At 46.2% G+C, this 25,873-nt stretch overlaps 1 protein-coding gene and 1 long non-coding RNA gene across 6 annotated transcripts in view; one reads left to right on the top strand and one right to left on the bottom strand.

The window, feature by feature from the left end:
- COL5A3 (collagen type V alpha 3 chain) overlaps positions 1-22,272 on the bottom strand; it is a 118,767-nt gene extending 96,495 nt beyond the window's left edge. For 3 of the 4 annotated variants that reach the window (XR_014521657.1, XM_083486070.1, XM_083486069.1), the window contains exon 1: positions 22,133-22,272. Coding sequence is in view for 2 of the 4 variants with exons in the window: in XM_083486070.1 (XP_083342196.1) it covers positions 22,133-22,205 (73 nt within the window). In the remaining 2 variants the exon portion in view is untranslated. The remainder of the gene's footprint in view (positions 1-22,132) is intronic. The other variant, XM_083486071.1, reaches the window with a different exon arrangement.
- Positions 3,563-11,757, top strand: LOC310699168. Of its 2 annotated transcripts, none has more exons than XR_014521959.1 (3): positions 3,563-3,601; positions 9,822-9,919; positions 11,479-11,757. It is a non-coding gene; the product is annotated as an uncharacterized lncRNA (long non-coding RNA). The 2 variants fall into 2 exon arrangements; XR_014521960.1 differs by having other exon boundaries at positions 9,822-9,904.
- Positions 22,273-25,873: the final 3,601 nt, after the last annotated feature.

Genomic DNA, 25,873 nt, shown 5'->3' on the forward strand with positions numbered 1-25,873 from the left:
GCTGTGCAGATGGGCTGATGGCTTGCATGCACTCAACTCATGGCACATGTGACTTGCGGGGGCTGGATGAATGGGGGGAAATGGATCTTATTCCTAAAATATGCCATGTGGCAACATGCCTTCAAATTCCAATAAACTGAGGAGTCTAAACAGAATGTCATACTTTTAATATGGATAACTTAATATGGAACAATAATTACCACTTCTGTTCTATGCTCACTATCAATAATCATGATAGAAACCCCACTGTGTACGTTAATACACACTGAATGGGAAGGGAAGTGGGGGGAATTCTGCACCTTTTTGTCATTCTGCATCTACAAAATGAAAAAGGCAAGGGAAACTACTTCACAACCACCATTCTTGAGAATGGATTCCATAGTGAGGCTGGAAGATGTTTGAAAATCCAGAAAGAAAACAGGACTGGCCTGGGTTGAAACTTAAGCAGCACATTTACATTTATTCCTGTGCCTTCTGCTTCATCACAAACTAGTAGAAGTTGGAATTCATCAGCCAAACAGACCATATAACTTTTCCCCTGGAGCTTTCCAGACCAGTGACAGCATATGGATGACTCATGGCAGCCTGGGCTCTGGCCTGATCCAGTGAATGCCTGTGGAAGCCAATCTCACCATGGCCTTAGGATACAGGTTCTGTCGAGCCATTCTTGCCATCACTGGCTACCTTCCCAACATGTAGGCATCCTTAGCATTGGCAGCGGTTAAAGGGATAACACAACATCCTGCTGACCAGAGTGCCCTCCTGGCCAATAAAAACCAGCCTGATCCATAGGCTTGCCGCACTGTGGGTGTGGGATGAAAGGAAACTAAGAAATGTAGACCCAAGCCTTAGAAAATTTGTATATGGCAGGCCATGTCAGCCCAGCAACGGTAGTGTTGGTAGTCTATTAGCTGGCACATTTAAGACTTGCATGTCCATTATCTGTTATACTCAACAGCAGCGGCAATAGCAGAGCTTCTGCAAATGGCAGCATCGACTGTTTGGGCAGCATTTTGCATTCACCACAATGTGCCAGACCTAGTATCACTCTGGGGCATTGTTTGGAGGCTGGCAGCCAATATATTTTTCTGTGTAGAAGACACCCCCATGTATAAGATGACCCCTATTTTTTTGAGCCCAAAATTAAGACATAAATATTTTAAACACCAAACTGAACAATTTTTATATTTTATTAAATATTCAAAACACCGGTATATTTAGTACAGTATATTTAAACATCAAACAGTGAGGCAAGCTGTGTAATGGCGGCTGCTCCTGTCAGCTCAATGTAACTCCACTGTAGCTGCAGCTCCAGCTCTCCCACCTGTGTGTTGCACTTTTGACTCAGTATTTACGGTATGCACCATATCTACTCCATGAGCACCAGCAGACGCGGACGCTGATCAAGGAGCTGCGACTGCCAGAGCTGCCTGAGTGAGTGCGCTTGGGGAATGGGGGGTCTGGGTAGCCAGGGGGGGGGGGGGCTGAGGGAACCAGGTGGATGGGACAATGTCTGGAGTGGGGGCTGCAGGGTTTGTCGTGAGGCCAATAGTGAGGGGAGGCTGGGGGGAAAGAATATGGATGGTGGCATGTATTTAGTTATATATTTAATTGCAACATTCTGTGTATAAGACAACCCCCAATTTCAAACTTAAAAAAAATTGGGGGAAAGATTGTCTTCTACATGGAAAAATACAGTATTTGGATAAAATTCTACAAAGTGGTCCTCTTTTTCCAGGGACGGGATGGGCCTAAGAAAAGAAAGATCTCACAAAAGTTCTCAGAAACTTGTCTTCTTGGAAATTTTGGCTCACGTCCAGATATAACCCACCGGAACTGGCAAACCACTGACTGTGACAGACATCTTCTGGAATGCAAGAGACATTCTGCATCTTTCCTAAACTGGGAGAATCCCAGAAACCCAGTTTTCATTATTATTAAAAGTGTATCAGTTGCAGGTATTTTAAAGCAATATAGGCTTGCTGAAGACCAAGATCTCTAGATGCTCAGAGAGAGAGAGAGAGATGGTGCATCCAGACCTTTGATGGTTTGGGCTGGGATTCAGCTGCATACTGGCAAATTTAGATTGCACAGTTCAAGTTGATACTGAGCTCTTGCTCAACAAACCCATTTCCCGAAAAGATGGGACTTCTGTGATGAGGAAAGCGATGGGAAATTGCATTGGAAAGCATGGCATAATGCTTGTTTTGATGTAACGTCACCTAGCCTCCCTGCAAACAAAGAAGGATGAATGCTCTATAGATAAGTCATCTGGAAGCACCCAAAGGCATTAATGGAATCCCCCTGTCACTTCCAACTAACCTTCTCCCTTTATCCTGTGTTAGGCAACCTCTTTCTTGGTGTTCTCTGGTTCCTATAGCAACCAGAGCCACTATTCGGATGGCCTCTCTTCCAACAGGTGGGCATGCTTCCTGCCTTTCAACCTTTGTATATATTTTTTCAATGTACTGAGAAGTGAAAAAAAATGGCAGTTTCTTCCACACAAAGGGGTTCCAGCAAACTCCCGGCGCAGGGGGATTTGAGTCAACCTCCCTCATTCTGACAAAGTTCTTAATAAGGTTATTTCCTCAGTTATTAGTGGGCTGCTCATACAAGGTTTTTATTTTATTTTAAGTTTTTTAGCTTTTAAAAAGAAGCCTACCTGTGGTTTAAGCAAAGAGTTAAGGAACTAACAAATAATGTACCAATAAGTATGTTAAGTTAATTAAGGCACCAGCTTTAACATCAACCCCACTGAGTTATTGCTGTCACAGAATTTAATCTTTTGACCTGTGTTAGATTAAAGGCAGACCCTCCAAGTGTCCCTATTTCCCTATTTCTCCTGATTTAGAGAAGCCGTCCCAGTTTCTGATTTGATTCCAGAACGTCCCGTTTTTCTTTAGGATGTCCCTATTTTCCTTGGACAAATGTTGGAGGGTATGGAGTTACCCAACCCCCGAGCCATCTGAAGGCAATCCTGTATAGAAAAGTTTTTTAAATATTTAATGATCTATTGTATTTTTATATATGTTGGAAGTTGCCCAGAGCAGCTGGGGCAACTCAGTAAGATGTGTGGGGTATAAATAGTAAAATTATAATCATGGGATGGGATGTCCCTATTTTCATTGGAGAAAAGTTGGAGGGTATGTAAAGGGAAATAACAGAAATATCTAGAAAAGTAACTTTCAGTTTATTTATTTTTCATTTGAATCAAAAGATTATACTTAAACACACACATATATTTAAAGGACTAAAGCAATGTCTAGAATGCCTGTGTGTGTGTTTCTGTGGCTTCCCTTGGCCTGGATGCTTTATACTAAAGGATGGCACAGGATGCCACAATTCAAAGTAATGTGTTGGGTGCCACGGGTCATTTGTGGGGCCTATCTTTTTCTTGCGTTAGAATTCCATCCCTCAGAGCTGTGTCCATATTTAATTTTATATATTTCAACATCCCAGTAGGGCAGGCTAGGGTTGCAATTATGTTGTTGTTGTTGTTGTTCTTGTTGTTGTTGTTCTTGTTGTTGTTTTGGTTGTTGTTTACACACTGCCTTTTCCCATGACAGGACCTCACAGCATCTTACAGATAAAATGAGAACAGGTAAAAACGTAGAGAAGGAAATCATTCAAATACAATGTCAGGGAGAGGGAGAGGTGAATGTCCTGCCACCGCCTGTCCATGTAGACAGTACAGAGCTAGACAGATAAACCTGGCATGGCATGAAGCAGCTTCTAAGGCCACACCGTGAGTATATAGCTGATAGGAATTGGAAGTGCCGACCCTCCAAGTGTCCTTATTTTCCAGGGAGATCCCTGATTTAGAGAAGCCATCACAGCTTCTGATTTGATCCTGGAATGTATTTTCCTTGGAGAAATGTTGGAGGGTATGGTGTTATCCGCCCCCCAAGCCGTCTGAAGGCAGCCCTGTATAGGGAAGGTTTTTAATGTTTGATGTTTTATTATGTTTTTATATGTGTTGGAAGCTGCCCAGAGCAGCTGGGGCAACTCAGTAACATGTGTGGGGTATAAATAGTAAAATTATAATCATGGAATGGGACGTCCCTATTTTCATCAGAGAAATGTTGGAGGGTATGGAAGTGAAGGATTTGAGAGCTCATAGTTCATGCTCTTAACCACTACCCTCCTTCCTCTGGGGGCCTGTATAGAGAAGGATGAGTGTTCAATTCCCCACATAACCAAAGGAAGGCAGAGCACAAGTGCATCAGGTCGGTCTAAGTCTGTGAAAGCAGGAAGGTGCCCCATGAGGAGGCCTGGGCATTTATTACAGAAGCAAATTCTGCCTGTGTTTCACACACACACACTCCTAGGCTAGCCTATGTGTGTCCATTGGTCCAGGGGTGAGAGAGAGCAAGGCTCTCTAACAGGGTTACAGAGCCATTTCTAAAAGACTAAGAGGGGGAGGCAAAGGAGGAGTCGTGTCCATTCTCTTCCCCTCCTATGCCTAGAAGCCAGGGCTCAGCCAAGAAAAAGCCAAGCTACATTAAAGGAAGGAATGCATTTGCGCATATGCGGAGTGCACTGACAATCTATGCACAGCCTCCATCCATCAGGAAAGGGCACAAGGGCTGGTCTGGCAGAGAACCATATCCTAGCTGGCAGACTTGAGCTCGGGCACCTCCCATGGCTCTGGAACCGAACACCACAAAGAGCCTTGTGGCTCCTTAAAAGCTAATAAATTGGTTATGGAAATTAAACACCTCCCCTCAGTCGCTCACTGTGGTTATAAAAAGCTGTCTGTGGCAGTTTCTCAAGGAGGGAAGGTCTTACCATTTCTCCCCCTCCCTTCAGAATTAAGTCTGGGTCTATTGTGTGCTTCACATACTGACAAGAAGGTCTGTTTCACTTGATTCAAGCATTTTTAATGTTTGTCTTTTTTAAGGGTCCTTGTAGCAAGAGAACTGGAGGTTTCACATGCACCACCCCCACTTCTGAGAATAGCTTCCACAATGGTTGGGATGGGTGAGGAGGCTGCAGAAAGATTTCCTTGGAGGTTAAAAAATGGTTTCTTTCCCTCTCTCTCTGAACAAATTTTCTAACCTTTGCTGGGAATTGTGTGGGGAGTTCTAATACACCATAGTCTGTCCATTCAGTCCTTTTCCACCAAATTCTTTTTGCCTCCTGCATTGGGATGGGAACATGGAAGCTCTGACCTTAGAGAAGCCACAACTCCGTCCCATCTCCCATGCTCCTTTGACCTAGTTCTAAGATCCTGCTTCCAGCTGACAATGCTCCCAATGGACTTATTGTCTCCGCTCTGCTGCTCTCTGCCCACCCCCGTCACCATTCCCTGTCCAAGCAAAGCATTCAATAGGATTTCCACGTTACCTTCCCACATTAGCAGCCACATGCTGGGATGGCAACTGGGCATGATGGGGATGTGCGGGGGAGGCTTGTTTTCCTGCCATCCCATTTGCACACAGAAATTTAGTGGTGGAAAATGTGACCTTGGGAGCTGAGCATCTGCAAACAATCTCTTGTCCCTCTCTAAATGTCACCAGCAACCCACTGCCAACAAAGGCTGGTTTCAGGGAGCCCCAAGACAGGAGAATGTAGGACTTTGGGAATAACGCAGCATGCCTACGTTGCAGTTAGATGTGCAAAATCAAAGTAGAATCCCACCTATAGAGTGAAATTCTATAAAACAAACTGACACACACAACAGAATGTGGCCTGGATGTACAGTTCTGTTTTATATGAAACAGATTTCACATGAGTTAGAATTGTAGAGTTGGAAGAGACCCCGAGGGTGATCTACTATTTCAATGCCCTTCCCTGTTTCTTTTCAAACTCCTTACACATAGAAAGGTAGCCTAGACTGCTGCTGAGCAAATTTTCTACTTGCAGGGATGTTATTTTTTTAAAGCCACACAAAACAACATAGGAAACATTCAAAAATGTGATTTCCTCACCACCAGTCTGAAGTTGTACAACTGAGCCCATTACACAACACAGGCTACTGCCTGTTTTGAATGCAGGCTTAGCCTGAGCCCAGTGGGAAGTGATTGGCCAGAGTGGAACTAAGACCACATCCAGCCAGCACAAGTACTTCAACAGCAGCTTAATGCATATGTAGTTCTGTAGTTATGCTGGGAGGAGGACAAGGGGAAACTGGGGGAAGATGAAGACCTTTCCCTGCTCCTGCAAACACACCCCTTTCCTAGGGATCTGCTGCCTACAATAGAAAGAACAGCTTCACAGCTAGCATGCAGAACAAGAAAGAACTCTGCAGTGCCCTCCCACAGTCTCCTTTGAGGTGGAAAAAGTAGGGAATGGATTTCTGCACAAAACCAATAACTTTGTACAGGCATCTACTCCAGAATAATTGATTTGCTGCTCTTCTCCTCCATCCTTTAACAACCACCATGCATTAACTGGCAGCTGCAGCTGTTACATCTCCTGACTCCTTCCATGAATGAAGCTCATTCTTTCCCCCATCTCTTGTGACCAGCAGGACTTTTAAGTTTGTCCCACAGTCGGCAGTGGAGGAAGGTAAGCCAGCAGAGGAACGGGGCAAAACAGGGATGGAATTCGAGGCAGGCCCAGCCTACCTGGTTATTTTAAAGAGGGGGAACAGCCTACCTAGCAATTTTTATTTGGGAGTCTCAGAGAGGAATTCAACATCATGCTAAACCTATTGCTCCATCACTGCAAGAATTTCTGCTTGCCTGATGGAAGAATCTGCCCTGTTCTCCCATGTGTGCTATTCCCGGGGTTACCCTGAACCTCTGCAGAGCCAATTTGGGAGGGTGCAGGGCAAGGAGAGGAAGAAGTATTGGTGCACTAAGAGAAGTCTTTGCATAGGCTTCTGCTGGGAGAGCTCATGAGTTGAATCCCACCCATATTTTCCACTCCTGTAGCAGAAAGTGTTCTGGCTGCAGCCTCATCACATACAATGGCAGGTATAGGAACTGCCCATTAATGAGAGGCTGCCCCACCCCAGCCTTGAGACTACAAAACCCATGACTCAGTGCAACTGTGTGTGATGCACATGTGCACAAAAAACAATGAGGATGGTTCAACAGAAACAAGCAATTGACAATATTGAAAGAATGACAGTGTGCTTACACAGCTAACTAAAATTTGAACAGGCAGATAGATTTCCCACGGAAATCCGTTTCTTAGAGCCAGCAAAGGGGGATTGAAAATGGAATTCTGCCCATAAAGTTTCACACATGCCTTCTGAATTAATCCCTAATGCGGTTTGCTTTTGTTCATGTTAAAGTAAGCTGAGATGGATACATTCTGTGTGCCAGTGTTCCAAACACAAAGAGATGTGAACAAGATTTTTTGTTTCCATCTAATAAACAAGAGTTGTACAAAATCTCACATCAGAAGCCAAAGGGGAGAAAAAACTGAGGGCTAGTTCAGCAGCTCAGGAGTGCGTGCTCATGTGAGCAAGCATGCAATATAAGCCAAGAGTTCATGGATCTTGGCTGCAAGAACATCTGCAATCTGGAAAGCACATTTTTCCAAAGTTCTCAGATTGGAGAAGTTGCCATGGTTAAGATCTATGAGCTTCTGACTCACATGACACAGTTTCTCATGCAAGTACACACCCAGAGACGGTGAGAAGGGCTCACACAAGCATGCGAGACAAATATCACCCAACCCGACTATGTGTCTGAGGCCACAAGAGAAATGAGATTGTGGTTCAGAGCAACCTGCCATTTAGATCAGGAATATTCTAGGATGATTGGTGGGAAATCAAAACCACAGATACCAGCCAGGCTCCATTCTGAGTTGGCTGCAAATGTCATTGACGGTCTCTGCTGAGAGCATCTGAAATATTGAACTAAAAAGGCTCCAATTTTAAAATAAACAAAACCTGTAATAAAACAGATTTTTAAAATCTGAAATAAGTTCAATAAAACATTTTGTTGCAGATCTCACTGTTACAGCCCAAATTAATAGCCCAAACCTGAGCCTCCATGTCTATGCTACTCCTCAGACTACCAGATGCTGAGTTTCATTCTATTAGCTTCTAGCTAACAGATGTTGCCGTTGCTTACGGGTAGCATCACTTTGAATGGCATCTGCACTTTCCAAATGAAGTTCCAGGGAAGCTTATCAGGGACCCATGGCAAGATGATCTTTAAAAGAGGTCCAACCTTCTCCTGAAATTCAGTCACAGGGAAGCACAGAGTATGCCTGCATGGAGCCACTAGCCACTTAGTCTTCAGCTGCCTCCAACCAAATCTCCTGCAATGACATGTGCAAAGAGTCCTTGGCTGGCAAATCGAGGAAATGTTTCCCAGTGGGTAGGGAGTTTGAAAACCATAGGGCTAAGTGGAACCAGCATCGCTTATTATGTGTCTTTATCATTCCCCCACAATGTTTTTGGATAACATCAGGCAGCAAAAAGCTCTGAATTGGATTTGAATGCAAAAGTACATGTGACATGGGAGGTCCATGACTGGATCTCCAGACATCTTTTTAAGCTGAAAAGAAGACATAGGAGAATGCAAAAACTGGATCTGGGCCATCACACTGAGGAAAGGTGGCTTAACCTCCAGTGCCATTTCCCTGATCAAAACTGTCCCCCAAGCTCACTTCTAGGCCCAGCAGGAACACAAGTACCTATCCTGTGCCCATTGCCTTCCCCCCTGGGGCTAACAGCAGTTCAGGAAGGTGAATTTCAGTCAGGAAAATGGCAAGGGGGGCAGGATTAAATTCCCTCTCCTTTTAAAAAAAACGTTGGAAAGCTAAATAAGGGATCTCCCTCTTCATCTGCAGTTTGCCCTGGTGTGCATCAAAAATGTGGAGAAGGGACAGGGCTAGGGTCAAGATGGAATGAAGGATACTAGGAAAGCTTGGGTGGGAAGGAGGAGGCTTATTCACAAAGCTGCAGCCTGGGAGCTGAGGAGGAAACGATGAACCGCAAGTGGCTTGGAAAAAATGCACTGTGGGTGGTCTCTGGCTGCTTGTAGGCTCCAGCCCTGACCTGCTCTGCCCCAAACTGAGATGATCCCAGGCCCCGCCTCATGTAGTCAGGATCTGATCCCAAGGAACATAATGTGCTGGTACCAAAGAGAGGAATGCAGGCAGAAAACCCCACCAGGCTGCAAGTCTGAGGCCTAGCTCTCAGGGAAATAATAAACCTGTGTCATCTGGGCTGGGCTGCTTCACAGTGCAAATACGGGAGGAGACTTATATATTTCTCCTTCGTACAGAAGCAGGGAACAAGGGAGAGGAAAGTTATTGCTTACTCTTCTCACCAATGGTTTGGGGTTCTTGCTGTTCTGCAAGGAATTTTTGCTAGTATGAAAGGCCAGATAATCAATAAGATTCCTCCCTCACCTGCAGGTTGAAGTGGCTTGGCGCAAACTAGGCTTGAATGGAAGTAACGGATGATAAATTTAGATTCCCAGTAGACTAGCTGTGAAGAAAGGGTGTGCACATAAGTCAGTACTGACCACAGGAGAAAATACCATCACTATGATGAAGAAAGATCAGTTTTAGGTGGGGGAAAGCCACCCCTCCCCACAACTCTGCCTGAACAAGATAGCTATAACACCTTGTTTGTCTCTTAGGTCTGCTCTTTGAACAACCCTCACACTTGATTTATTCATTAACTCCTATCTCTTTTTTCCAACAGAAGATCTTAAGGTGGCTAATAAAATAAATATGCATGCAATACAATAGGCCAAGCAGGCCAGTGGAAGAGTATCTTCTAAACTTTCTCCCATTCAGAGTAGCTGGCTTCTCCATGGACAATACAAAATGGCTGGCTGACCAGTGGAAATGGGTTTTCCTCTGCTAAGCTGCATGTAGCCCTAACTCTCTTCTCCTCATTATCCTAGGAATTTCAGCACCACTATTTCCACCCCCATCACCTCTTGTACCCAAGATCCAATTGAAGCTACAGAGTGGAGTATGCAGAGACGTGAGTCCAATTCAGGTATCACTAGTAGTTAGGGTGGTGCTGTGAGTTAAACCACAGAGCCTAGGACTTGCCGCTGAGAAGGTTGGCGGTTCAAATCCCCGTGATGGGGTAAGCTCCCATTGCTCGGTCCCTGCTCCTGCCAACCTAGCAGTTCGAAAGCATGTTAAAGTGCAAGTAGATAAATAGGTACCACTCCGGCGGGGAGGTAAAACGGCATTTCTGTGCACTGCTCTGGTTCACCAGAAGCAGCTTAGTCATGCTGGCCACATGACCCGGAAGCTGTACGCCAGCTCCATCGGCCAATAAAGCAAGATGAGCACCACAACCCCAGAGTCGGTCACAACTGGACCTAATGGTCAGGGGTCCCTTTACCTTTATAGCTAGATCCTATAATGTGCTGATGATAGAATCACTTGGGATATAGGTGTAAAGAATAGGAGGAGGAAGCTTTTAGATCAGCTGTTTGCTCACAAGAAAGCTGTTCAGCCAGGTAAAGAAGGGCAGGGCTGGAGAGATGCCACAAGGTTCCAGACCCTCCTGGTGGCTTATAAGCCTCAGAGGGAGCCACAGGAAAGGAGAGAGGGGAAAGCTCCCCTGTGTGTCTGGCTACTTCCATTACTTAGCAAAGTAGCAGGATTGCCTGGTGATGGTCCCTGCAGAAGTCAGGAGCTATAGATTCCTGGGACCACAGAAATTGTGCTACTGCACACCCCTCAGGTAGAGGAGTACCAATGAGGATGATTCCGTTATCCAAGCATTCCTAGTGTGATGAAGGATCCAGCAACAGGAGAGGAGCAAATACATAAACATCGGGGGGGGGGGGTGCAACAGACATAAAATGGTGCTAATTTTCAGCATGCAGAAGCTTTTCAACACTGATTAAATGAAAGAGGCCTAGGGACCATCCCTGGCCCCAGATAATGAGTGTCCCTGGCTCAGCTTCGGGGGCTGCTAGATACACTGACAAGTTACCAGCTCAGGCAGCAACAGCTCCACTGGAGGAAAAACTATGGAAAAGGAAACAGGCCAGCCAAGTCTTCCTCCACCGGATACATGGGCCATGGAGCTCCAGCCAGAGCCCTTGCCTGCCAGATGTTCACAGCTGGGCGTATGTCCCCATTGGCTCATCTACACAACCTGCCAAAATCTGGATTTTCCATTCCCAGCAGTAAAAGAAGATAAATTCCAGGGCAACCCCCGAGCCAATGATGTCAAACCTGTAAGCACCACCTACTGCTGCTGCATGTTATTGAATCTCCTTCCCTGAGCACAGGTGACCTCCCGGGTGACCTGTCCATGGTGCTGAACAAAAAGTGGTGCAGCCCATGGGAACCATCCTAATATTAGAAGCAGGTGGAAAGCTGACTCAGAACCAGCAAGAAGCCAATTTGTCTGCAGTGGCTGCCTGGAACAACTGCACAAACAGGCACCCCAATGCAGAGAGATGTGCAAAACACAACACAGAGTCTCACCAAACACAGAATCATTCACCTCATTCCAGAACTAGAAAATATTCCAGTTTCCTCAGAAGCCAAATACAAAAAAACATTAACTTATCCGTACTGTCTAAACAGATAAAACCCTCCAGTATAAAGCAATGATAACAAACTGTTCTGGGAGAATATGAAGGGGAAAGCTGGTGACTTTTGGATTAGAGAATCAACCACCACTGCAGAGAAAATGAACGTTGTCCTGGTGAGTACAAATGTATGAGTGGAAAGTCAAGGTCCAAGTCAGCAGTAGGAGGTCCATCTTGTCATCTGTTCTAAGCAGCAGCAAGTGCCATTATGAGGAACCTGAACAGGTAATTTCCCACCATGTTATTATTAATAATAAAAATGGAATGGAATGGGCAGGAAGCCATGTGCAAGGAATTCTGCTTATTCAAAGGGGCTTTCCCCACTCTCCTTCCCCCATGAGCCCCAATGCCCCATGAAATTGGCTCAGTGGGGCGCAGAAGAACCCCCAGAGCAGGAGGGGGGTCATTTTATCTGACAAGCAGAAATGCTTGCACTAACAGAATGTTTGATATACCACAACACTGAACATTTCCCAGAATTACATGCATTTCAGCAAGTAGTATAAGCTAGTCTTGGGTATGATTTTGTCCATTCTGCTAAATTTTATTTTGTTTCTCTTGCTGCTTCTGCTATTTCATTTCTGTGATGCTCTGTATTTCTACTGGTTTTTATTATATGTTGCCCTGAGGGTTTTTACTGAAGGGCAGCACAGACATTTTCAAAATAAAGAAACTGCATGGTGGTGATGATAGTTAATAACAGCAGCAGCAGCAGCAGCAAATTATATCCATCATGAACTTCCAATATACATGACAAGTGAGGGTTTCAGAAGCTAAAACAGATAGGCCCCCATCCCCAAGGAGCTTACAATCTACATTTCAATAGTGAGGAAGCATCAGTAGGGGAGAAGAGACAAAAGCCACAAGGAAACACATACGACACCTCTTGATATTTTACAGCTTGCCTTTTGAAAGATGCCTTTTCAGTCATGGCACTGCAGTGGAAAGCTATAGGCACTCACAAGCTATAGGCACACTTCATCCCAGCCACATGAGCATATTGATGCAGTGAGTTACACTTAGAAAAGGCAAATGAAGCAGTGAAGTTTTTGTTTGGAAGCCTCTCAAGCTTACCCCCATGTGTCTGTTATATAGCTGGAAAATGCAACACTCTGCCCAGTACAAGAAAAGCAGAATATTTGATTGCAGTGGACAACAGTTTATGAAGCACTGTTCCGTATAAACACATGTCTATCCATGCCTTTCTCTCTCCCACACAATAGAGGTTAGAAGAGCCCTGTGTGGCCAGCTAGCACATAATTTTCAATCCTTTCATCCATCTCTGGAATCCTTTGGCCCTGTGACTGCCAATTGAAACCCACTGCCAAGAGTGGCTAGCAACAATTAACGTATATCTGGTGTTTGACACGCCTGGTTGCCTTTCTAATTGCCAGTGCCAGAAATACATAGAGATACTGGGGTGCGGAGCAAGACCACTGTCTTAGTTCTTAACATTCACCTTAGTGCTGGTTTCAGTTTAGTATTGGAAGCCCAGGCTGCGTGTCATTCTCTTAGTTCTATGATTATGATTGTGGGGAAATCATAGAGTTATGGGGCTGGGGCTGGAGCACCGGCTTTGCATGCAGAAGGTCCCAGGTTCAAACATCACCAGGTAAGGGGCTGGGAAAGACTCCCATCTGAAAACTCAGGAGAGCCACTATTAGGCAGTCTAGACAATTTTGAATGAGATGGGCCAGCAGTTTGACTACGGTAGAAGATAGCTTCCTACATTCAGCTGAGATGGCCTAGTTTTGGCAGACCTTAGTACTGGACACGACTAAACAACAACAGTACTGGCATTTGCAGCCACCAATGTCACCTTAAGTCTTGCCATACTGGGACATATCTGGCAGGCAGCAGTACTTGCAATCCTGTGTGGCATCCTGTGCAGGCTACATTATATGACCTGATGTCCTGTTGACCCCCTTTCAGAGAAAGTTGTGGTTGAAACTGCATGCTTTTGAGTATTAGCTGTCCAGGAATGAGGCCAAAGAACAGAATGCAAGCAGCTGTGTACATTCTTGACTCCAAGGTATTTGCCCCAGCCCTTGTTCTCAACCATAACTTTGTATACAATGAATCAAAACAAACAAAGATTTTTAAATAAAAAACAAAATGAAATTCTGCAACAAGAAGACCCATGTTGGGTGATTTGGAATAAATTATGCAGCCTGCTTCCAGATAGATAGATAAGATTGCAGCCATTACTAATCCTACTCAGAGTAAACTCACTGAAATTAATTAACATGACTAATTTAGGCCCGTTAATTTCAGTGAGGACTCTGAGTAGGCCTAGCACTCGATACAGCCTATAGAGGTATATGTATGTGTGTGTGTGTCTCTGTGTACACACGGGGGGGGGGGAGAGGGAGAGAGCAAGAGAGTTATGTGCTTTGGGATAGCAATACAGAAATCATTTAGGCTTTCTCTGCATTTCAAAACTAGAATTTGTGGGGGGAAATGGGGCAAATGTAGGTTGGAGAGTTATGAAAAATGGGGAGAGGTGAACTGTAGGACCAGTAAAACAGTAATCACCAAGGAAGAACCAAGAGATGCTGAGCAAATTTAAGTCCCACCCTGGGACCACCAAAAACCCCACTCAGCTCAGATATAGCTTGTGGTAATTCACAAAAGTTATCAGCAAACACCAGAACTGAAATAACTCCTATGTGTTTCTAGAAGCTGAGCCTGTCTGGATGCTAAAATCTAAGCCAGATACTCTGCTGGTCTGGCAATCTTGCAAAAGTGAAATGCATGTTGAACAATTGAATAAAGAATCTCTCCCCTTCCCTGTAGAAACAACAACATTAACAGCAATATTCCATTTTCAAAGTGTTCCTCACAATCACAAAATGTGGTCTTTACATCAACTCTGTAAGGTAGGTCATAGCATTAAGGTAGGTCAGCGTTACCGGGCATTTTTGGCCACAACTGGAAAGAAGAAGTCCCAGCAAAGGAAGAATGGATGCAAAAACTTATGGAATATGCAGAAATGGTGAAAGAATAAGAAATCAAGAAAACAAACTTTTTATAAAAGAATGGAAATGGTTTATTTAATATTTACAGATCAATTGTAAACAGATATAAACATTGGCAGGATTATTGTAATAACCTGCAGCTACATAAGTGTGTTTGTGTATGAGATAAATAAATGAGTAAGTTAAGTTAATTTGGATATGCAGAAGATATTAAAAATAAATTTAAGGAATCGCAGAAAGAGGGGGAAGGAAGTCAAGTTTTAAAATGTCAAAATGATTGTAAAATCAGTGAAATGTATATATTTGAAAAGTATAAATAATTTTATTTTTTTAAGGTAGGTCAGCATTACTGTTCCCATGTTACAAAACCAAACAAGTCCATGGCAGAGGCAAAATATGAACTGGGTCTTCCTGTTTCACAGCTCAGTCTTTTAGCCATTATGCACCACTTTCTCTCCCTAAAAGCCCTTCCCGGTTTCCTCCACCTGCACTTCTTGACTGCCTATTTATTTTCATGTTCTTCTCTGCAATCACAAGAGCTAGAAACTTATGCTTTTTAAAACTCAAAACCAAACATTCTCAGGATGCTGTATCCTGCATCAATCTCCATGTATAATCATTAGAGGGCTTCCAGATGATTTATTCCCATGAGTCACTATGGCAGGAGTGCTGAAGTGAAACAAACATTGCTTTTCCAGTGCCAATTTGTGTGTGCAGATCAGTGAGTTTGAGTAACATCAGCCCATCATTCTTTTTTCCTTTGCTTTTTAAATAAAAGTGGGCAGGTTCTAGAAAAACTGAAGTTTTGATAGTGGGATACAAAATGCCTTGTCGTAGAGGTGCTCCCTGTTATTAGGGCTACTATTTTGAACTATGATAGACTTTTAGGCATAGTGATAGCCCTCCCTTTCTCCTACCCTCACATACTTGCACTGCTGGCCCACAGAACAAGGATAACCCCCCCACTCCCCTGCCTGAACATGTGGTTTGTGAGAGACACATGCACAGTGAACAAGAGGTTGGGTGAGACAAGACAGGGAAGGGGAGCCTGTGGGCCTTCCAGATGTGGCTGGACTACAACTGACACCCCCCCGACCACTGGACATGCAGGCTGGGATGGATGGGAGTTGCAGTCCAGCAACATCTGGAGGGCACCACACAGTGTGCCCTGAACAAGATGATCTCAAGGTCCCTTCCTGCTCTATCATTCCTTGATTAAAAGTCCTGGCAGCACTGCCAGTGCTCTGCAAAATGTTCCTATATATAGTGCTTGAGACAGTGGAAATTAGAAGGAGGTGGAATAAGCAGCATCAGTCCTCAGTGATTATATGTTTGGTGGAAATACAATGGTGATTGACAAAAAGAGATACATTCATCCAAATCACACAGAGACCAAGCACGTATGACTATCTATCTCTGCTCTTGTCCACTATTTGATGCCCGCAAGCTTGTTGCTACATGCATGCAGACAAAGCACATCTCCTGGCAACTGTCCTCTAGAGCCGTCCCTCAATCCCTGTGGCACTTCAGGTGCAGACGCCTCTCATTTTTTCTCCATCATGTCTAAACAAGTCTCAGACGAGCTTGGAATGAAGCTGTAGATGTTTCTTGGGCTCAAATGTCTTGGGCCTTTCTGCTTTTGATGCTCATTCAGCTCTGGTTAAAGAGAACAGAGCTGTTTTGTCCAGCTCTGGGTCCAGCTGCCAAGCCATTATAAAGCATCAAGATCTCATACTATCAGTCTTCTCTTCCCTTCTGTAGTTGTCCTAGACCCCTGTCAGAACTTGCTCAAGGGGCCAGGAGTATCTTGCATTCCCCTAGCAAATGTTTGACATGATGATGTTAACACTACCGAGCATCAACAATGGCCATGAGGGTGATCAAACGCATTTGCCGGCTCTTTGCTGCATTTCCAGACATCTGTGACATGAATGAGAAACTGTTTGTTTAATACTCACTGCACAGACAGACATCCGATGTCACATACATCAGTGCCTGAGTGGCGGGGGATGCAGGTCAGTGTGTGCCTGCTCTGAACAGTGGCACGGGTGGTGCTGGGGTCTAAACCACTGAGCCTCTTGGGCTTGCCAATCGGAAGGTTGGCAGTGCAAATCCCTGTGATGGGGTGCGCTCCCATTGCTCTGTCCCAGCTCCTGCCAACCTAGCAGTTTGAAAGCATGCCAGAGCAAGTAGACAAATAGGTACCGCTGCGGCAGGAAGGTAAATGGCGTTTCTGTGCCCTGGCACTCGTCACGGTCCTCTGTGCACCAGTAGCAGTTTAGTCATGCTGGCCACATGACCCGGAAAACTGTCTGTGGACAAATGCCTGCTCCCTCGGCCTGAAAGTGAGATGAGCGCTGCAACCCCAGAGTTGCCTTTGACTGGACTTAACCATCCAGGGGTCCTTTACCTGTACTTTTTAAATATGTATATGCACTCACCTGTTGGAGAGAGAGAGAATTATTGGGTCACAGTAAAGTGATTTTTTTTTTTAGGGGGGCACTGAAACAGTTCCTTGCCAAGGCCACAAAGGACTCTACACCTCTTTGTAAACATCAATTTCTCTATGGCACCACAAGCTATTATCTTGGCAGTTTGCATGGACAGGGCAGAAACTTGTGTCATGTGCTGCATCCCACATGGAGTGATCGTTAAGCTTCGAATTTTACTGCTGATGCAGTAAAAATCCAGCCCCATCCTAAAAGCAGTAAAAGATCGTCATTTGGTGGATCACTGCCATTTTGTCTTCTCTGAGCATGCTCAGTTACGCTCACTGGACAGGCTTTGTTTTCACCACTCACCATCAATGAAGGCAAGTGCAGAACCAACAGAGCCTTTTCTTCAGGCAGATCAAGATAACCAAGTGACAGCAAAAAATGGGAAAAATTTAGCAGGGGCAATTAGACTAAGATATATTACTTGATTACAGGTATTGATGAAAACCTCTAGAATGTATTTTGTATAGCTAAGCCTTTATCTGTATCTTCGGCTCATTGTATTTTATTTTATTGCTATGGCTAGTGGCTGATGCAACTAAAGATTCTTCTGATCTGAACCAACAGGGACTCGCTCAGCACCAGGCATCCCGTGGTGAAACACACCAGCCCTTCCAGAACAGGCCACACAAACGTAGCCTGAAACATGTTCCTGCATCCATGTGTGGGTGAAAAGAACTTTTTTTGTACTTGCCACAGCAGTTTGGCACAAGGGTACAATAAGCTTCTGAGCTGCACAAGCCACCTTTGCTCATTCAAGATCTTGCTCAAAAGCTTGCATGCACTTCTAGTCACAGAAGGCTGTTATGTAAAAACTACCACCTTGCCCTTGGCCTTGCCCAATATTTCCTTCTTTTTTCTTTTGCAATGCTTAGTGTTTGTATACCTAGAGGTATCTTGCCATTTACAAGATTGCATAGATCCCCATGCTGATCCCTGCAGGTGTCATATCAAGCCTTGTGCAAAATCAGCACAGGTTGCAGCAAACCTGTTTTCTAGACGGTACTGCTGCTACTTGTTTCACGCCAGGAATAACACTTAGCATTTGCACAAAGACTCTGTTTTCAAAGTGTTTTACATTTACTACCTGAATGAATATTACAATAGTACAGAATACAGATGCTAGACTGCTAGAGGCACGACAAGCACTTTGTGGTGGAGCTTTTTCAGCTGCACTGGCTTCTGCTGCATTTCTGAGCCCAGTTTCAAGGGCTGCTCCTAACTTTCAAAGCTCTTCAAGGGGTCACAGTATGTGGAAGTGGCCAGACTCCACCAGTGCCTGTCCAAACTCAGAAGCCCTTTTCCAGCTTACCATGTCATCTGAGGTGTGGTGGGTGGCTACCAGGAAAAGGGCCTTTTCAGTTGTGACAACACCCTCCCCCCCCCCCAAGTTTTGGAATGTTCTCCACAGCAAGGCTGCCAGGGAACAATATTCTTCACCCCAAACAGGTTTTTAAAGTTTTGTTTATCTGCTTTATATGGATACTGTCTTTATAGAGTGGCTATGTTACTTAAGGCATAATCACAATGGTGTATCTAAAGGGCAGAGTATAAATTTAAACAAGGGGTGGGGAACCTCCAGTCCGTGGGACAATTTGGGACACCAGAGGGTCCAAGTTGGTCCACAAGACCATTTTCCCCAAACCACAGGGTGCAAACAGCTGATGGGTGAAGGGCAGGGTTCAGTCCTATTGGATGCCACTTTGCCAGAGAGCTCCCTGTGGGGTACATGCTGATGAAGTAGATCCCTTCCCCCACAAGTCAACTTTGACAGGTGAGTTGGCCCACAGGAGCTGGTGGGGAGATAAAGATCTATGGCCAACAAGGTACCCTGCCCCTGATCTAAACAAACTAACAAGCATAGTTTGTAAGGTAGGTCTCCTTAGATAGCTACTTACACTGGGGTAAGCAGATGCCATAAAACTCCTTTTCTATGAGAAACTGGTGCAAAAACAATGTGATCATAGCATTGCTTGTCACTCTGAGGTTTGGCTGGGTTGTTCTAAAGAGAAAAGTAGTTGCTCTAAATAAGCAATGAAAATAAGTAAGTAAATAAATATCAAGAAATGTACACTTGAATATTTGTGTGTGCATGTGTGAGAGAGAGATACAGAGAGAACATTATCCAAATGTGTCCATTTCCCATCTGTATTTGCCCATCTCTTTGTGTGTGAGGGTCGCCTTCTACGCAGGGTAGATACAAGAGTGTATACTTTGCTGCACAGTGTTTATCTAAGCCCCTCGCTGTGGGTGCCTGTCTGCGCTATTCATCTTCATGGGTGGCTGTGAGAAAGGCAAACTGCACAGCTTGCCCCACACACCCTGGAGCCCCATCCAATCTCCCTTGCAAGCCTTCTTCCTCCAGCCCATCTATAAGTAAGATCTTAGGAACACTGGTGGTTCTGTGGTTCATAGATTCCTGCTTATTAACTTATTTCATTTCATTAACAAACACTTCTCACCCCCCACCTTTTCTACACAGCAATCTTCATGGCAGCTGACATAAGAATTAAGAAATGCAATTTGGGGGGAAATATAACACATTTTTATAAACATACACATAAGGCTGGCCTTAAATAACAAAGATAAATTAGAGAGATAGAGAGATAGATGGATAGAGAGATAGATGGATAGAGATAGATAGATAGATAGATAGATAGATAGATAGATAGATAGATAGCAGAACTATGCAGCAGGTAGAAATAATAGGGCAGGGACACAATTTCTATGCAATCACCCACCAAACACTCATGCAATCAAAATATATTTTAAGTTGATGCTAAGAGAAAGAAGAGTAAGCAACCAGCCTAATACCTCCAAGGAAGGAATTTCACAAGAGGCAATATCCTGCTGTTGGCAACTACCTGCCTCACTCCCCAAGGCAGGGATACGCAGAGAGCAGGGACTTAGACGATGAACACAGCAAACAGGCTGGTTCATGCAGGAGAAGAACCTCAGTCCTCGGCTGTGTGGGTCTTTACAGATCAACACCAGCAATTTAAATGGAACCAACAAACAAACTGGGGGCAATTGAGGATCAGGGCAGAACTTGGTTGGGGGCAGAAGTCCAGGGCCCTACTCGCCCCACCCCCAAACACAGCAGGGCTGACTTACTGCATCATCTAAAAGGGAACCCCACCCCACACGCATAGCCCACAGAAAACCATTAAGTCCAGAATCTAAAACTACCAAACTTAACACAAGTGGTGAAGATATTTAACAAGATATTTTAAGGTATTTAACAAGTCTCATTTTATAACCTGCCCCCTGTATTCTGAGCAACTTTAAATTTATGGACCTTGCTATATCCAATACAATCCTGCAGCCATTTGCATGATAGCTGCAAAAGTTCTCCATGGCATGCATGTGTACCAACATATATTTTAAAGTATGCATTCTAGGTGCTACGTCATATTTTAAGCATGAATTGCATAAGAACAATGTAGCCTAACACAATGAAGCTTAAGGTGTGGCCTTGGGAAAGTGATCCGATTTATATGGAAATGGCTGGAATGATGAGCACGAGCACTTCACAACTGCAAAAGTTTGTTGCAGGCACCATCTGTATGTACTAATAATGATCTGTTCACAATGTGCTGGTCCTTCTGTAGCCACACCAGTGCCATCCATGCACAAGTTGGAGCTAACAACAGGCTTGAGAGAAACACACTGTTTGCAGAAGCACAAAAAGAAAATATTTTGAGGGATGCTGTTCTTTGGAGCAGAGGATGGAGCATGCTCTGTAGGCTCAAAATGCTAAATGAGTGTTTGGGATCAAGGTATTTTAAGTATATGTTACTACCGAGAAGGTCTGGAGGTCCACAATGATGGGATAACATTAGGACTGCAACTCTATTAAATACATTTTAATCAATCAATAGTATGCATTATGTTAAATTAAGGTTGGTTAATCCATCAATTATATTTGTATGTATTAACATGTGGATAGTTTCTGAAGCAAGAATCACACTTTCTTTGTATTTAGGCACAAATGCACATGCCAGCATCAGGCAGCATCTTAGAAGAGGGATTCATAAGCACTTGTACTAAAAATGATAATGTGTTCATTAAAAATCCACTGGCCCTATTAATTGTGGCACCTTTAAAGTCAAATTGTATTTTCTTTTTTTAACCAACCAAATTTTCTAACTGAATACTTTGAACACTAAAAAGTGATATATAAATATTTACCATCATCATACTGTGGGCAAGCACCCTGGGTGCGCCCTGGGATTATGTGCATTGCAGCTTGGAAAGGGACGCAAACACCGAGGCAGGAATTGGATCCATACTGGCAGGTGGCGCCTTCCTCCTTTGCACCAGCCAAAACACGACGGAGATAAACCTCCCTCGACAGAGGACTCTCCCGGAATGAAGGTGCGCGGGATAAATGGCCCTCGCTGTGGTCCCTCCGTCATCTCGGTGGGGCTTGGGGGGGGGGGCTTCTGCTTTACTCCGAGACGGTTTCCCCTGCATGGATTTTCGGAGGGAGGTGTCCTGGGTCTCCGATGCCTGTGAATACCTAAAATCCACACATCCTCACACGCCTGCGGGAACCCCTCAAACGGCGCAGGGCTCTCTGCTGGCTCACCTGTGGAACAGGTGGCTGGTGATGGGGTGGAAGGAGGCGCCATGGAATAGGGAGATAATAGAATAATATATCGTAGAGTTGGAAGGGAGGGACCACGAGGGTCATCTAGTCCACCCCCTGCAATGCAGGAATCCAGTGTGGGGCTCGAACCCAGGACCCTGAAATGAAGTGTCTCCTGCTCTCAGCTTGAGCTATCACACTCAAACAGTGTGACAAACGCACTGGCACAGGCAGCCCTCAAAAACCTGGGCTGCCCCAAGGCGTTGCTGGAAGCCATTCTTTTAAATGGCACGTCCATTCTTCAAACGGAAGGGGCTCCGTGGATGAGCGCCTGTTTTCCACGCAGGACATGCCGCGTTCAGTGCCCGGCTTCTCCGCAGCGGGCTGGGAACGTCCCTTGCCTGAAACCCCGGGGAGAGCTGCTGGCTGCCTGGGTGGACAATACGGAGCTGGAGGGGCCACTTCGGTCCGGCTCGTTTAGATCGCGTTGTCCGACGCGCGCTCGGCGCTGCGCGTAAGAAGCCCCCGGACCGCAGCCCAGACGCCCTCCCGCTTAGCCTCCCTCTAGCGCCCGGCGCCCCTTACCTGCCCCCGTCCGGGGAAGTCCGCGCCACAGGAGGGCCAGCAAGCAGACCAGGCGCCTCGCCAGCTGTGCCATCCTCGCTCGGCGCCGGGATCGCACAGGGCGCTTCCCTGCTCCGCTCGCAGACTCCGCGGGGAGGCGCGCAGGCAGCGCCGCGGCCAGAGAGGGGCGGGAGAGACGCGCCCGCCCCGCCCCGCGCCCGCCCCCGATCGCGCCCGGCAGGCGCCCCGGCGGGAGGGGACGCGAAGGGGCTTCCCTGAGCCGGACGCCGCGCGCTCCCACGGGCGGCTAAGAGTTGAGGAGCGGGCTGCCCCAGAGCGGGGAAGGGAGCGCGCCCTGACTTTCCTCAGGGTACTCATCAGGAACAGCATGTTACCGCTGTCTCTGCCTCCGTCTGTCTCTCTCTCACACGCACAGACAAATGCCCCTTCACTCAGCACACACACACACACACCTGATAATTCCCACTTTATTATTAGTATCCCTTATTGGATTTCTAGACTGCAGCTGGTGGTGTTCAGATTGAGGCTATGTACAGGGAGGTCAGGCTGGCTCTGGAGGGTGTCAGGTTGGGCATTTGCGAGGACCGGAGGCCGGCAAAGGGCGCCTCACTCCCCTAGCAGTGCTCGCATTTCCACTTAGAATGAGCGCCCAGAAACAGGAACACTCGCAGTGTGCGCGCCTGCTTCTTCCAGGTCAGGGTAGTGGAGGTGGTAAAGTCGAATGCCTTTATTGGGGGTGGGGGTGGGACACTGGTGGAGGTGCAAGTGCCAGCATTCAACTTGCAGATGGAGAAGGCTAGCAAAGCCCCTGGGAGCCCAGGCATGTTAGGACGCAGGGCCAGGGAAGCTGGGGAATGAGAGCTATGCAGTGCAGCCCTCTCCTCCTTATTCTGTTCCCTCAGGATGGGGCACCCAAAGGGAGGATTTGCAGCATCAGGCAGTTTTCTAGTCAGGGAGCCTGTGCTGAGTTATGGGGCCTGAGCTCGGAAGTCATGGGGACCTCCTCTTCCTCCACCTACCCCACCTCTCAATCAACAACTCACAATGCTCCTTGGCTCCTTCTATCCATCACACACAACTCCTAATATCGCTGCGTTGATGAATATGTTATCAAGTGTCATATCATTTCAGCTGCAGTAGCTCGGGGCAGTTGCACCTCAGCCCTGCTCATATATCTTCGGCTCTGCTCATATTCCTTTAAGGCAAACAAACATGCATAGGCGCCGACTCCATGGGGCCTGAGGGGGCCCGAGCCCCCTCAAAAATTCATTTGGGGGGGCTCCGCCCCCCCAATAATTTAAGAAAATTATTAGGCACCTTGCCAAAAACCGCACAGGGGACTCCGGCGCGCGCCTCCCAAAGTGACCGGGAGCTCCTGAGAAGGGGCAGGCAGGTCAGTCAGTCAGAGGAAGACCCCCAGCGGCGGGACTTTAGAAAGGAATGGAGCCGCGGGGCCGAGGAATGGCGTATTCGTCGCCGGCGAGGGACCGGGGTGAGGGGAGAATGGAGGGGACGGGAGTTCCCGCCGCCGGAGCGGGGCTTTTTTTCTGGGTTCGGCTAAGGTGACGTTGGTAGGAGGGGGTGGCCGCCTCCCGGCGCGAAGCCTGGGGAGGGCAGGCCGGTTCTTGCATGCAAAAGCACCACTGCCATCCTGCCGCCAGTATGGACCCCGGTATGGGCCCCCCCCCAATATTTTTTATAAGTCGGCGCCCCTGCAAACATGACACATAATCCCACACAATCACTCTTGCATTGGCCTCAGTCCCAGCAGCGTCAGGGCAGATGAAGAGTCCTGCTGGATCAGACCAACATTCAGTGCAGCGAGGTGTTCAGGTGGCTTTAGAGAAACCCACAATCAGGATGTGAGTGCATAAGGCATCGCATCACTGCTGCATTTGCCACAGGGTGAATGCGTCACCAACAGCCAATAAAACAGCCCTCCCCCCCCCCCCGTGGGAATAAGATTATGAGATTAGAAGACCCCAGTAGGATTCCCACCACAGACAGACCCTGCTCCTGTGCTTTTAAGCAGCAGTCTCCTAAAATAGAAATTTTGTAGAGAAAGCTTTTCCCGCCAATTATTCCAGTTTCAGGTTTGCTTAATATCTACCGATCAGGCTGCTCTTCGAGGCACAGGGTCAGAGGAAGACAGTGTCCCTTGAAGCCAAAGGGCTATCCTGTCCAATGTCCCTGTTGCCAAACAGGCCCAATCAGAAATCACCTCTCTTCCGACCAGCGAGGGAGAGCATGTGTCCTAGATGGAGGGTTGCAACCAATCCCAGTTACTTCTGCTCTGATTTCCTGAGTGCATTTTCAGAATCCAGCAATGTGAGCAGCCCTGCAGGAGTGACTAAATGTTTATTTATTATTTAATTTTTATACCACTTACGGTAATATATTAAATATATATCTAAGGAATGTACAGAAAACAGAAGCAACAACAGACAACTTAAGCAAAATATTACAAAAGTACATTGTTACATATAAAAATGTTACATTAATACAAAGTTACTAATTTATATAAATCAATAACAATTATTTCCCCTTCTAACACACCCTTCCCTCAGCCTCTGGGTTCTCACCCAGGGACCAAACCAACTCAGCTCACCCACAGAAAGCCCACAATGAGAAGAGTTCCTGGACACAGTGGACATCACCCACTCTAGACTTTTATGGGCAGGCCCAAGGTGGGTGGTCCTTCCTCAGGCTGCCCACTGCTGTGCCCCATTCAGCTGCATTATCCACACACAGGTCTAGGTACAGCAGTTTGTGGTGTTTTCAAGGGGGTTCAAAGGATGGGGAAAGCACTCACAGCTCTTTCTTCACCCTCTGTCCTCTCTTCCTCCTCCTCCAGCTCCAAAGATAGCCCAGGTGGTCTCTGCTGCTGTTGCTGCCAATCCTGCCAATGGTAGTTCATGTCAGGCAGCAGCTGTGGAAGCTGAGGCTCAGTTACCTCTGCAAGGTGGGTCTTCCAGGATTCACAGCCAAGATGGTATCTGCCATGGAAAATAGAAATGCTGTGTCAAGTTCCCCACCATGCTCTCTTAGTCTTTCGTCCAGTTTACCCCGTGCCCTGTTGCCATTACATGTCGTGTTTTCCCACCCCAGCAGCAGCAGGCGTACTGGGAGTAAGGTGACACCTGCAGTAAGCTGGCACATGCTCCCTCCCCTTTCTCTGCCTGGGCAAAAAAATGGCACATGCTCCTTTATTTTATTATTTTGTGCTGCCTATCCTGATCAATACATCACAGCTGACTGTTCGGTGCTTTCAGTCCTGTGATGAAACATGGACACACCAGTTTGACAAAGCTGCTTTCCTTCCCAGACAGAGGCCCCACTAAGCTCTTGCATGCAGAGGCAGCCATAAAGGCAGGGCCAGCAGGAAGACTGGGCTGGTTCCAGCCTGGGGGCTGAGGGATGTTACTCCAGATACAGCTGTAAATATTTGCTGGGAACTTAACAATCTGGGTCAACAATTTCGGAGCTGAGCCAGTGATTCATACCATGAGGCAACAGGATGACTCAGTCTCGTTCTCCCACCCCCAAGGACTTGTGGGGGGGGGTGAGAAGGAAGGGGGTGCGCAAAGGAACAGCCACAACAAACCCTAGAGATAGGGCAGATCCACTTGCCCTCTCATCCTCTCCCCTCATGGTAAACTTATAGTCAAGTCCCTTCTCAAAAATATGTGGGACTCTACATCTCTGTAGGATGGGAGGAAGGTCATCAATAGAAAACAGGTA

The sequence above is a fragment of the Podarcis liolepis genome (genome assembly GCF_965112155.1).
Source record: "Podarcis liolepis genome assembly, chromosome: 2".
Lineage (NCBI taxonomy): Eukaryota > Metazoa > Chordata > Lepidosauria > Squamata > Lacertidae > Podarcis > Podarcis liolepis.